This window comes from Rattus norvegicus, chromosome 5 (genome assembly GCF_036323735.1).
Source record: "Rattus norvegicus strain BN/NHsdMcwi chromosome 5, GRCr8, whole genome shotgun sequence".
Classification (NCBI taxonomy): domain Eukaryota; kingdom Metazoa; phylum Chordata; class Mammalia; order Rodentia; family Muridae; genus Rattus; species Rattus norvegicus.
The window spans coordinates 52,510,993-52,523,514 of NC_086023.1; the positions used below are offsets into that span (position 1 = coordinate 52,510,993).

The 12,522-nt window shown below is 39.9% G+C and overlaps 1 protein-coding gene across 9 annotated transcripts in view; it reads left to right on the top strand.

The window, feature by feature from the left end:
* Positions 1 to 12,522, top strand: part of Rngtt (RNA guanylyltransferase and 5'-phosphatase) — a 206,270-nt gene that overhangs the window by 7,658 nt on the left and 186,090 nt on the right. For 6 of the 9 annotated variants that reach the window (NM_001107923.2, XM_063287587.1, XM_063287586.1 and 3 more), the window contains exons 2-4: positions 4,980 to 5,089; positions 9,395 to 9,498; positions 9,580 to 9,668. In NM_001107923.2, coding sequence (NP_001101393.1) covers positions 4,980 to 5,089; positions 9,395 to 9,498; positions 9,580 to 9,668 — 303 coding nt within the window. Of the gene's footprint in view, positions 1 to 4,979; positions 5,090 to 8,330; positions 8,518 to 9,394; positions 9,499 to 9,579; positions 9,669 to 12,522 lie in introns of those variants that run through there. The other 3 variants (XM_039109823.2, XM_039109824.2, XM_039109825.2) reach the window with 3 other exon arrangements.

A 12,522-nucleotide genomic window follows, 5' to 3' on the forward strand; every position in this document is an offset into this window, starting at 1 on the left:
ATAACATCAAAACAAATCAGATAGAAAAAATATAGTACAAATCAAGAAGATAATATATGCTATCAGTTAATGTAAAAATATGAAGATAAAAATTGATAATGGGGCTAGTGGCTAGTGAGATAACTCAGTGGGTAAAGTTTGCTGTAGGACAAGAACTACAGCAAACTGTCATCTAACCTCCACATGCAAGCTGTGGGCACATATAAACACATAAATAAATACATGTAATAAAAATAAAACAATAAAATCAATTAAAATTTAGTTACATTTATTTAATAGCAGCCAGGTGAGAGGTGAGAGGCACCTGATCCCCTGAGCCCTACTGTCTAGCTCTAGGCTTGCTCTTCAGTCCTGCTTCCCCGTGGAAACCTTTGGGGGCCCCAAAACTAACCAGCTTAGAACCCTGCCTGACCACCCAGCCTAGTTGGACCTGCCTGGCATTGCAGTGGGTCTACCTGGGACAGCCTGCAGAGACGGGAACCTAGCATAACTATCCACTGAGAGGCTCCACCCTGCAACCAATGGAAAGAGGTGCAGACACTCACACCCAAACAATAGATGGAGCTCAGGGAGTATTATAGAAGAGTTGGGAGAAGGGTTGAGGGACCTGAAAATTATAGGGACTCCACAGGAAGAACAACAGAATCGACTAACCTGGACCATTGATGGCTCCCTGAGACTCACTAACCAAAGAGTGAGCTTGGGATGAACCTAGGCCCCATGCACATATATATGTAGCAGATGAGCACCTTGGTCTTCATGTGGGTTTCCCAACAACTGGGGCAGGGGCTGTCCTTGAACCTGTTGCCTGCCTGCCTGTGGGTCTCCTGCCCCTAAATGAACCACTTTGTCTGGCCTCAGTGGGAGAGGATGCACCAAGTCGTGGAGCAACCTGATGTGCGGGGTGGTGGGGGTGGTGGGGATGGTGGGGGTGGTGGGGGTGGTGGGGAGTGGTGGGGATGGTGGGGGTGGTGGGGGTGGTGGAGGTTAGTGGTGGATAGTTGGAGGGGTCACACCCAGAGGGAGTATTCCCCTAAGAGAAGGGGAAGGTGGAATGGGAGGAGAACTTGCACGAGGGGGTACTGGGAGGAGAGGAAAGGCTGATATTTGGTCGTAAAGTAGGTGTGGTGGCATGCCTTTGTAATTCCAGCACTTGGTGTGGGGAGGCAAGGGGATCAGACACAGCCTGTACTGTATTGTGAACTCAGAGTCAGCACATTGGCTTAGTAAGTAGGACACGTCACCATATTTTACAACCTGGGCTTGACCTCGGGGGCCTACATAGTGGAAGAAGGGAACTTTCTTTCCTGAAGGTTGTGTGGTGTTCATAGACACGTACTAAATAGATGCTTTAAAAAAACACACTGAAAAAATGAGATAAAGGAGTATGGTAGAGAAATGGAAAGAAAATTAAAGGAAAAACGAGGGGCTGGAAAGGTGGCTTAGCAGTTAGTAAGAACACTTACTACTCTTGCCCATGTAGAAACCCTGCCATATTGCATACATGTAATACTAGCAGTTGGGAAGCAGAAACGGGCAGGTCCCTGGGGCTCACCGTGTAGCCTCATCTGACAGCTAGAGTTCCCGGTGAGAGACAGTTTAAAAATTAAAGATAGGTGTCTCCTGAGGAACTCCACACACATGCATATATATGCACATACATGCAATTAATTACACACACACACACACACACACACACACACACACACACACACACACACACGGTGTACTTGTACATGCAAACATGTTTCTCTTTCAAAAAAGTAAATTGTCCACATCTAGCCTCAACCCATGTGCTGAAGATTGAACCAGTGGCCTTCTGCATTCTAGGCAGTATTCTATTAATGTAGAGTTTTATCTGCATCTCTTATTATTCATTAGTTCTAAGTTGACCAGACTGAATTCTCTGTAGCCCAGGTAGACCTCGGTGTTTCTCTCCTTCTGCCTCATCTTTCTGGATAGCTGGGGTTACTGGCCTTTATCAGCAGGCTTGGCCATTTGTGTCATGTATTTCCGAGATTCCAAGTAAATTGAGAAATGAGACCTGACCCCTGGATTTAGCAGTGTGGTGGAATGCTCATTGTTGATTTTGAGTTTTATAGGAAACAAAAGTTTAAAAAAAGTCATATTTGGGTGAATGATATTTTTAAGACTAAATATTTTAGTTACCTGTTGTTATTTTTCTTCTTATTATTTGAAAATATAAATTAGTTTAAGTAGTGGATTAGTTAGATTTCTGTTATTGTGACAACATTTCTAAGGTAATCAACTTACAAAGAAACAAAGTTGCAAGCTGGAGAGATGGCTTAGTGGTTAACACAATTATGCTGCTCGTAGAGAGGATCCAGGTTTGGTTCCCAGGCCCAACAGGTTACAACTGTCTATAATTTCAGTTCTAAGGGATCTGATTCTAATTTTGGATACCTATGGCACCAGGCACCCATGTGCACATATGTATGTGCAAGCAGACACATATAAAATAAATACAAATATCTAAAAAAAAAAAAAAAGAGCGAGAAAGGCTGTCTGGGCTTGGTGGTGTGCACTTTTAACGTATCCCATCTATCAGGAGGCTGATCACATGCTCAAGGCTAGCCTGGGTAACATAATAACCCTGTCTCAAAATTAAAAACAAAATTAAAAACAAAATCAGAAAAGGCTGGGCAATGTAGCTCACTGTTAGAGCACTTCACTAATGTGCATAAAATCCTAATATAGTCCACAGTACCACAGAAGGGATGGGGGAATGATTTACCACAGAAGGGGTGGGAGTGATTTACCACAGAAGGGGTGGGAGTGATTGCTTTGCTTGTTTGTATGTTATAGCTTCTTGCTGTATAGCTAGGTTGGCCTAGAACTTCAGATGTTCCTCTGTGTCCTCAGTGCTGGTATTTATTAGAGGCTTGCACTGTCATGCCAAGTGAGGAATCTGTTTTTGGTTCATAACTTGAGAAGTTGGAGCCTGGCCCTGATGATAAATCAGAACATCATGAAAGAGCATATGGTGGAACAAACTTATCCTCTTGGTGGTCAGAAAGTAAAGCTGAGGGGTATAAAATCAAGTTATATCCTTTAATGATATGCTTCCCCCAGGGACTTCCTCCAATTAGATTCTGCTGATGTTTCTCCTACCTCCTCATATAACTCAGTAAGTTAGGAATCTGTAGATAGCGAATCCAGTGATGAGGTCAGAGCTCTCATTATCCAATCATCTCCCAGATGTTGTGACTGTGAACACTGCTACATTACGGAATAAGCCTTCAACACTGGGAGTTTGGGAGAGATGAGATGTAAGACCTACAAACCAATTGTAATGTAATCCGAGCACTGAGTACTGAGCTCTGAGTTCAAGGCCAGCCTGGTCTACAGAGCTAGTTCCAGAACCTAGTAAGTGAGGTAGGGGAATCATTGCTTGTTTAAAGTCACATCATCTATATAGGTGTAGCCTGGGCTACATTGTGAGACAGTGTCTTAAACAGTCAAGTAAAACTCTAAACCATGACAAGTAAGTATTTAAAAAAATGCTCATTTAAGGTGATTTCCTTGATATTTTGGTTAATACCATCTTAACATAACAGGTTCCTCATGATCTTTCCTGAGATGTGGGTAAGCTTCAAAGATGGATATACGTAACAACCCCCACATATGACTGCGCTGGGGTGTAGCAGATAGAGCACTTGCCTGGTATGCACAAAGCCCTGGTTTTAGCCCTAGTGCTGTATTATTAGACCAGCTCTGTTGGGAGAATACCTATGACCACAGCATTCTGAAACTTGAGGTAGGAGAATGGAGAGAATTCAGGGTTACCCCCAACTACATAGCAAGTTTGAGTCTAAACTTGGTAGACTCTGCTTCAAATTATGACAAATAAATAAAACAACAACAAAAGAAATCCCCAAATATCAAAGCCATGTAATTAGAAACTTAAGCGAGTTAAACTGGGTGTGTTGACACATACATGTAATTCCAGCTTTCGGGAGATTGAGATATGTGAGACACTTCCTGGGTAGATGTGGACAAATGTTTATTCACCCCAGGTAGGGAATGATAACAGACAGAAAGGAAGATGCTACCAAAATCCAGCTGGTGAGCCAATGAGTTCTACTGAGGTTATTGCTTACAGGACCAGATGACTAGTGGTTTAAAGTTCGGATTCTTTAAAAGGAAAAAAAGATTTCTTTGTTTTATTTATGTGTCTGTGTGTAAGCCTGTGTAAGTGCACCACATGCATGCAGGAGTTTGTGGAGGCCAGAAGAAGGATTTGGATCCCCTGGAACTGGAGTCACATGTGCTTGTGAACCACCATATGGGTGCTGGGAATTAAACCCAGATCCTCTGTGAAAACAATAAGTGCTCTTAACAGCTAAGCCATCTCTTCAGACCCAAGTTTAGATTCTTTATGGAAGGTTCATTCATTGGTAATTTTCCTTTGTTCATATCATCAAATTTTAGAATTAACTCATAGTAATCTGTGTTTTTTAATGTAGTCTTTTAAAATACTGTTCAGAATGAAAGAATATTAGGGGCAGTTGCATTTGTAATTTTGTTTTTCCTTTTAAGCTATTAACAAGGTGAGGGTGGGCTGTAGCTCAATTAGTAAGACTTGCTTCCATCAGGAACCCTGGGGCTCCATACCAGGACTACATAGAGCTAGGCATGGTGTTACAAACGAATCCTAGACAGGGTTTCTCTGTGTAGTCCTGGCTGTCCTAGATCTAGCTCTGTAGACCAGGCTGGCCTTGAATTTAGAGCTCTGCTCGCCTCTGCCTTCCAAGTGCCGGAAAGGCATGCATCACCACTGCCCAGCTGAGAGTCAGTAATTTAAGATCATCCTCAAGTACACATTGAGTCTTAAGGCCAGCCTGGGATATGTGAGACTGTGCTTTATTATTTTAAGAAGGCAGTTTTGGAATAGAGTTTTAGTTTTTTAAATAATGGAAATTATTATCTATTATTAATAAATTATTATTAATGTTTAGGAAGATTCTTACCTCTAAAGACAATGCTGGGGCCAAGATATGATAGTCAAGTTGCTGAAGAAAACCGGTTCCATCCCAGTATGCTCTCAAATTATCTAAAGAGTCTGAAGGTAAGAAGCAAAGCGCTTTGCTACTCTTGTAGTACTCCCCTCTTGGTTTGTTCTAGGGCTTTTCTGTAAGTGAGGGATATATGTGTGTTCATGGGCACAGAGGCCGGAAGACAGTCTTGGGTATGGTCCTCAGGTACCGTCCACCTTTCTGTTTTTGAGATGAGATTTCTCATTGATAGATTCCTTATATATGTGTATATTTTTGGATGCTTCTACAGTAGTCGGTTCCATATGATTTTTGAAATTGACTTTAGTGGTAGTTAGTTATATTCTTTCCTTTTCTCTTTTTTCTCTTCCTCCCTATTTAATTCTCCTATTCTAGTATCTCTTAATTCTCCACAACACTATATTCTATCTCCTCTTCTTTGTGAGGTTCTCTCCTTCTTACTGGTCCCTTATTAGGTACCTAATCTCTGTGGTTATTCAGACTATGGCAAACATATTAAAAGCTTAAAACAAATAGCTACATTATTATAAGAGAACAACATACAATAGCCGTCTTTTTGAGTCTGGATTACCTCCCTCATGTTGGATTATTCTAGCTCCATCCATTTACTGGCCAGTTTCATTTTATAAATGGCCGAATAACATTCCATTGTGGAATTGTACACATTTTTATGATACGTCCATCAGTTGGTGGATATCTAGGCTACTTCCAATTTCTGGCTATTTATGAATAGAACAGCATTGCATGGATGAGTCTCTGTAATAGGATGTAGAGTTCTTCACTGATATGCTTAAGAGTAGTATGGGTCTTAAGGTAGAACGATTCCCAGATTCCTGAGGAATTGCCACACTGATTTCTATCCAGTTTGCATTACCCCAGCAATGAGTTAGCATTCCCCTTTCCCAGTATCCTCACCAGCATTGTTTTATTGATTTTGGCCATTCTGACTGGTGTAACATGAAATCTCAAGGTCATTTTAATTTGCATTTCTCTCATGACTAATGCTGTTGAACATTTCTTTTACTGTTTCTCAGCTGTTTTTATTTTATCTTTTAAGAACTTTATACTTAATTCTGTACCTCATTTTTAAATTTATTTATTTATTTATTTATTTATTTATTTATTTTTTCTTTTTTTTCGGAGCTGGGGACCGAACCCAGGGCCTTGCGCTTGCTAGGCAAGCGCTCTACCACTGAGCTAAATCCCCAACCCCTTAAATTGATTTCTTGATGTTCAGTTTTTAAAGTTCTTCATGTATTCTAGATAAGAATCCTCTATCAGATGTTTAATTGTTAAAGATCTTTTCCTATTCCATAACCTACTACTCTGTTCTGAATGGTAGTATTCTTTACCACACAGAGCTTTTCAATCTCATGAGGTCCCATTTATTGTTATTCTTATTGTCTGTGCTGTTATGTCCCGTTAAAAAATTCTTTTCTGTGTAAATGAGTTCAATCCTATTTCCTACTTTTTCTTCTATTAGATTTAGGGTATAAGGTCTATGTTGAGGTCTTTAATCCATTTTGAGTTGAGTTTTATGCAGGTAATAGGTATGGATCTATTTGCATTCTCTTATGCATGGCTGTGCAGTTTGACCAGTATCATTTGTTGATGATGCTGTCTTTTCTCCTTTGTTTATTTTTGGCTTCTTTGTTAAAAAATAAAAATCAGCTTCCCATTGGTGTGTAGAAATATGTCTGGGTCTTTAATTCCATTGTTCAGTGTGTCTCTTCTTATGCAGTACCATGCTGTTCTTACTACAGTTGCTGAGTACAGTTGAGGTGGAGCACGGTGCTTTGATCTCCAGGAGTGCTTATATTCAGGATTGTTTTAATTCATTGTTTCTTTTCTTTTTTCTTTGTTTTGCCATTTGTATATGTTTGTATGTGTGTGTTTCCAAATTGAAATTGAAGATTTTTTTTTTTTTTTTTAGTTTCTGTGAAAAATTTGTGTTGGAATTTTGGTGGGAATTGCATTGACTATGTAGACTGCTTTGGTAGGGTGGCCACTTAATAATATTAATTCTTCTGATCCATGAACATGGGATATTTTTCCATCTTCTGATGTCTTCCTCATTTTCTGTCTTCAGTGTCATAAAATTTTAATTGTACAAGTTTTTCACTTATGTGTATTTTGTGTGTGTGTGTGTGTGTGTGTGTGAGTATGTGTTATACACAGACACAGACATAGACACACACACACACATTTTGAAGCTACTATGAGGGGTACCATTTCCCTACTTTCTTAGGATATCTGTCAATTGTATAAAGGAAGATTACTGAATTTTGTGTGTGTATGAATTAATTTTGTATACTGCTACTTTGCTGAAAGTGTTTTTCAGCAGAGAAAGTTTCCTGGAGGAGTTTTTAGGATGTTTTATATATTAAATCTTCTGCAAATCAGGATACCTTACTTCTTTCTCCCTTTCCAAGTGTTACCCTGTATCTCCTTATTGCTCTAGTGAAGACTTTCCAATGCTATATGGAGTAGATATGGAGAGAGTGAATGTCCTTGTCTTGTTCCTAGTTTTAGTGGAAATGTTTGGAGTTTCTCTCTGTTTTTGTTCATGTTTGTTGTTGGCTTGCTTCTATGTCCTTTGTTGTTGTTGTTTTGTTTTCTTCTTAAATCCCCTCTAGACAGGGTTTCTTGGTGTGTCCCTGAGTGATCTGGAACTTCTGGTAGACCAGGCTGCCCTTGAATTTAGAGATTTGCCTGCCTCTGCCTCAGGTGCTGGCTGGGGTTCGTATTCTCTTTTTATCACTAGTCTCTCCTGAACTTTTATCTTGAAGGAAGGTTGCATTTTTGTCAAAAGCCTTTTCTGCATCTGATGAAACGATCATGTGACTTTATATTTCTATTTGTTTAAGTGGTGGACTTAACACTTCTAGATTTGTAGGGCTTTTGGTAGGTTACCCAATCCAGCTTCAGTTTCCTTGATTATATTTTCTTGCTATTCTTACAAATTATGTGTGATAGGATATTGTGGAAGATATGTGAACTTTTTCTGGAGTTCAGGAATAAATTTCTTCTCTTTCTCTTTCCCCTCTATTTAATTTTATTTAGGAATTTTTTTGGACAAGGTGTCATGTGGCTCAGTCTCTGCCCAAAGTTGCTATACAGTTGAGGATGACTTTGAAATCCTGTTTCTCCTGTGTACCTGGCTTCGGAACTACATTAAAAAAAAAAAAACAAAACCAAACCCTTAGATTATATATGCTTCTTGATTTTATTGAAAATGAAGTTAGGATTTTAATTTATTTCCAAACCCTTATCTTGTTTCTTTCTGATATCCAGGAAGAGAGATATACGTGCAGAGGGCAGAGGTTGATGTCTGATGACTTCCTCTGTCAGTCTCCAACTTATTTTTTTGAGACAATGTCCTTCACTGAACCTGGAGCTTGCTGCTTTGGCTAGACTTAGCTGGACAACAAAACCCCGAGGAGGATCGTCCTGTCTCCGCCTCCCAGCTCAGGGAGTACAGGTGTGTTCCCACACCTGCCTGTTGTAGTGGGTGCTAGGGATCCGAACTCAGGTGCTCATGCTTGCTGAGCAAGCACTTGGCCCACCCAGCCCTCTCCAGATCGGGAAGGGCTTAACAAATTGCAGAAGAGTCTCTTTTCATCCCCTCACCCCACCATGTAGCCCTGACTGTCCTAGAACTTGCAGATTAGTCTAGCCTCAAACTCAAGAGTTCTGTCTGCCTCTGGCTCACGAGTGCTAGGATTGAAGTGTGTGTTACTACACTTGGCTTCTGTTTTTGTTTTTTTTACTCTGCTTCTTTAAAGGGAATATAGTTCTAGGCATTAGTGTATTTTCATAAAATAGAAGAATTAACTAAGTAGAAAAGAAACACACTTATGGCATGAATGGCTTCTTACATATTTTAAGACTGAGATATAGTATGGTGAATAGATATATATGGGGTTGTGGTGGCTACTTTAAACCTGGGGTGATGTGTACCGGGAGCTAGAGCTGTGCTCTTTCAGAACAACGCGGTCTGCTTCTAAGCGTCAGGCCTCTGAAGTATAGATTTATATATAGATATCAACATCAGAGATATAGACCAGAGATAGAGAGGAATGTGGCCGTGTTTTCCCTTGTGTATTCACATTTGGAATGTCGAGAGTGGGAATCTGTTTTGCTTATACTTGCTGCCCTTTTTAGCTTCGGGTTATTTCCCTAAGTGCCTGCTTGGATCTTATGTCTGGAATGCTTGGCTTCTTAGTTTAGAAGGTACTTTTCATTGTCAGCTGCTTGGTAGCCATGAGCATGCAGTGGATGAGCTCTAGTCTTGACTCTTACCCATCTTGTTGGAATAACTGTAGTAAATAGCAAATCTGCCTTTTTTCTTTTTAAAGGTTAAAATGAGCTTGTTGGTGGATCTGACAAATACTTCAAGGTTCTATGACAGAAATGACATAGAAAAAGAAGGAATCAAGTATATCAAACTTCAGTGTAAAGGGTAAGATGTAAGTTATTGAAAGTGAAATCTTTCATTGAGGTTTGAATCTCTTTTCAAAGAAACTTCCTTTTGTGTTCTCAGACATGGTGAGTGCCCCACTACTGAGAACACGGAAACATTCATTCGCCTGTGTGAGAGGTTTAATGAAAGAAGCCCACCTGAGCTTATAGGTAGGTTGGTTTCCTGAGGACAGTCTTGGTTTTTGTTTGTTATAGAAATTCACAAACAAGTAAAATAAAGCCTCATATGTAAGTGAAGTGAAACACTATACACCCAGTAATACTATTTTGCTGATATTTTCATCTCCATTCATTTTTAGTATTTTTTATTAGCTTTAATTAATTAGTTAATTGGTGTGTATCATATGTACATGTTTATATGGATGTGTGTATTTGTAGAGGTCAAGGCAGGAGGTCTCTTCCTAACCTGGAGCTCATCAGTTTGGCTGGCAAAGCTGGCCTCTGAGCAGGGATCTGCCTGTTTGTATCCCCTAGTGCTGGGGTTAGAGATGTATGCTGGATCCAGCTTTTATATTGGTGCTGGGGATCTGAACTCATGCCTGTATGGCAGGGGATTTTTCCAACTGATTCATCTTCCCTGCCATTTTCTGTGTATTCTAAAGGAAATCATAGATGTCATGTTATTTCACTATTTTAGAGTCTTTAATTGTTAAGGCATTTGGTTTTTATATAATCAGCATGCAATTAGTTTGCAAAAAAGAATACCTAAAAATTCCTTAATGTCAACTAAAACCAGTCCTCTTTTGGATTTCCTCACTTCATCTAAACTGTCTTTTTAAATTTTGATGTTTTGGGATAGGGTGTGGGACATCTCTGGTCTCCACATACATACACATAGAAAAAGAAAAAAAAAAACTGTAGCAATAGGTATTTCCTGTGTACTGTGAAGCACACAGCCTTCTGCACAACATTCCTGTCTAAAGTGCTAGAATGTATCAGAATAATAGAATTTATTTATGTTTCTGGTCTAAATTCATGGGCTATGTAATAGATAAAGAAACAGTTTATATGTTGAGCATCAATACTCTGAAAATCCCAAATCTAACATGTTTTGAAACCACAAACTTTTTGATATAGTTATGATAGCCCACATAGGACATTCCACACTGAAACTGTAGTTAAAGTTTGTAAGAGTAGTTCTACAGTATTACGTTCAGGCTAGGTTTATATGAAATATAAACATAAAACATGTTTAGATGTGAATTCTATCCCCAAAATAACATTTCCAAAATGGAAGGGAAAAATCCTTCAAGACATAAACCACTGTGCACTCAAATAGTTTATATAAGCTGTGATTAATACCATGGGAAAGCAAGCAGAGGAATTTAGGGTATAGAATATTTTATAAGAAAATGACTTATTTCTCTAAGAAACTTTTAAAATAGCTTGTAAAAAGAGATAACTAGAGAGACAAGATACAACAACAAAATTTCATATGTGGACATTGTTGGATTGTGTTTTGAGAAACCAACTTTAGAAAGGTACTGTTGGCCTGGGTATGGTGTTGTACTACTTTAATTCCATGCCAACATTCAGGAGGCAATCAGTATGAATTTGAGGTTAACTCGATCTACATAGCAATTCTTCGCCAGCTAAGTCTACATAAAGAGACCCCGTCCCCCCCCAAAAAAAGGCCGACTGTACGTACAGACAGACTGTCAGGCTGCAACCGAGCGCTTTTACCCTCTGACCTGTTGGGACAGCCCACTGGCCTCTAGAGGGTTTTGTTGAACTGCATTTGACATTTACTTTCTTAGGATATTCCATGCCCCTGATTGGTTTATAGTTTGCCATATGTGCTTGCTGGTTACTGTATTTACATTTGAACATATTCTTAGTAGCTGTGCTTTCTTTGTATCCTTATTTTTTGAGAATTATTCATACAAAAGATTTTATTAATATTAGTGATTCTATGGAGGTAGAAATGATTGATTTTGCTCAACTAATAGTCATTTTAACTATTAGTAGAGAAATCTACATGTAGAAATGAGATGACAGTGATACTGCTTTATTCAGGTTTTTGAGATAGGCTCTTTGTAGCCTATAGTGACCTGGGACTCAGGATCATTTTGCTTCTACCTCCCAAGGACTGGGATTATGAGAATGCACCACAATGCTGGAGGTTGAACTCCGTGCCTAAATAGTCTACCTTAGTAGTTAAGCATGCTTTTATACTCTGTGTGTGTGTGTGTGCGTGTGTGTGTGTGTTGTGTGTGTGTGTGCATGTGTGTGTAGTGGTGTGCACGTGTGTGTGTGTAGTGGTGTGTGTGTGCATGTGTGTGTAGTGGTGTGCACGTGTGTGTGTGTAGTGGTGTGTGTGTGCATGTGTGTGTAGTGGTGTGCACGTGTGTGTGTGTAGTGGTGTGTGTGTGCATGTGTGTGTAGTGGTGTGCACGTGTGTGTGTGTGTAGTGGTGTGTGTGTGTGCATGTGTGTGTAGTGGTGTGTGTGTGTAGTGGTGTGCGTGTGTGTGTGAAATGGTGTGTGTGTGTAGTGGTGTGTGTGTGTGCATGTGTGTGTAGTAGTGTGTGTGTGTAATGGTGTGTGTGTATGTGTGTGTGTAGTAGTGTGTGTGTGTGCATGTGTGTAGTAGTGTGTGTGTCTGTGTAATGGGGTGTGTGTGTGTGTGTGTGTGTGTGTGTGTGTGTAGTGGCGTGCCATAGCAAGTATGTGGAGGTCAGAGGGCATTTTCAGGAGTTGGTTCTCTCCTTCTACCACGTGGACTATGGAGACCAAAGGGTCAACATGCTTTGTGGCAAAAACCTTTTTCTGCTGAGCTGTCTTGCCACCACCTTTAAAATTGGGATGTGGCTTTGTGCCTTAGACTGGCCTCCGACTCACCAAACTCCTGCTTCATTCTCCTAAACAGTCAGATTATCGGTGTGGGGTATCACACCTGGCTTCTGTGGGAGTTCATTTGGAGTCTGTAGGCGAGAAGTAGATCTGGCAGGGATGTTCATGCTAGTAATGTCCGTAGGACTTTTAATTACTATTTTAAAACTTTG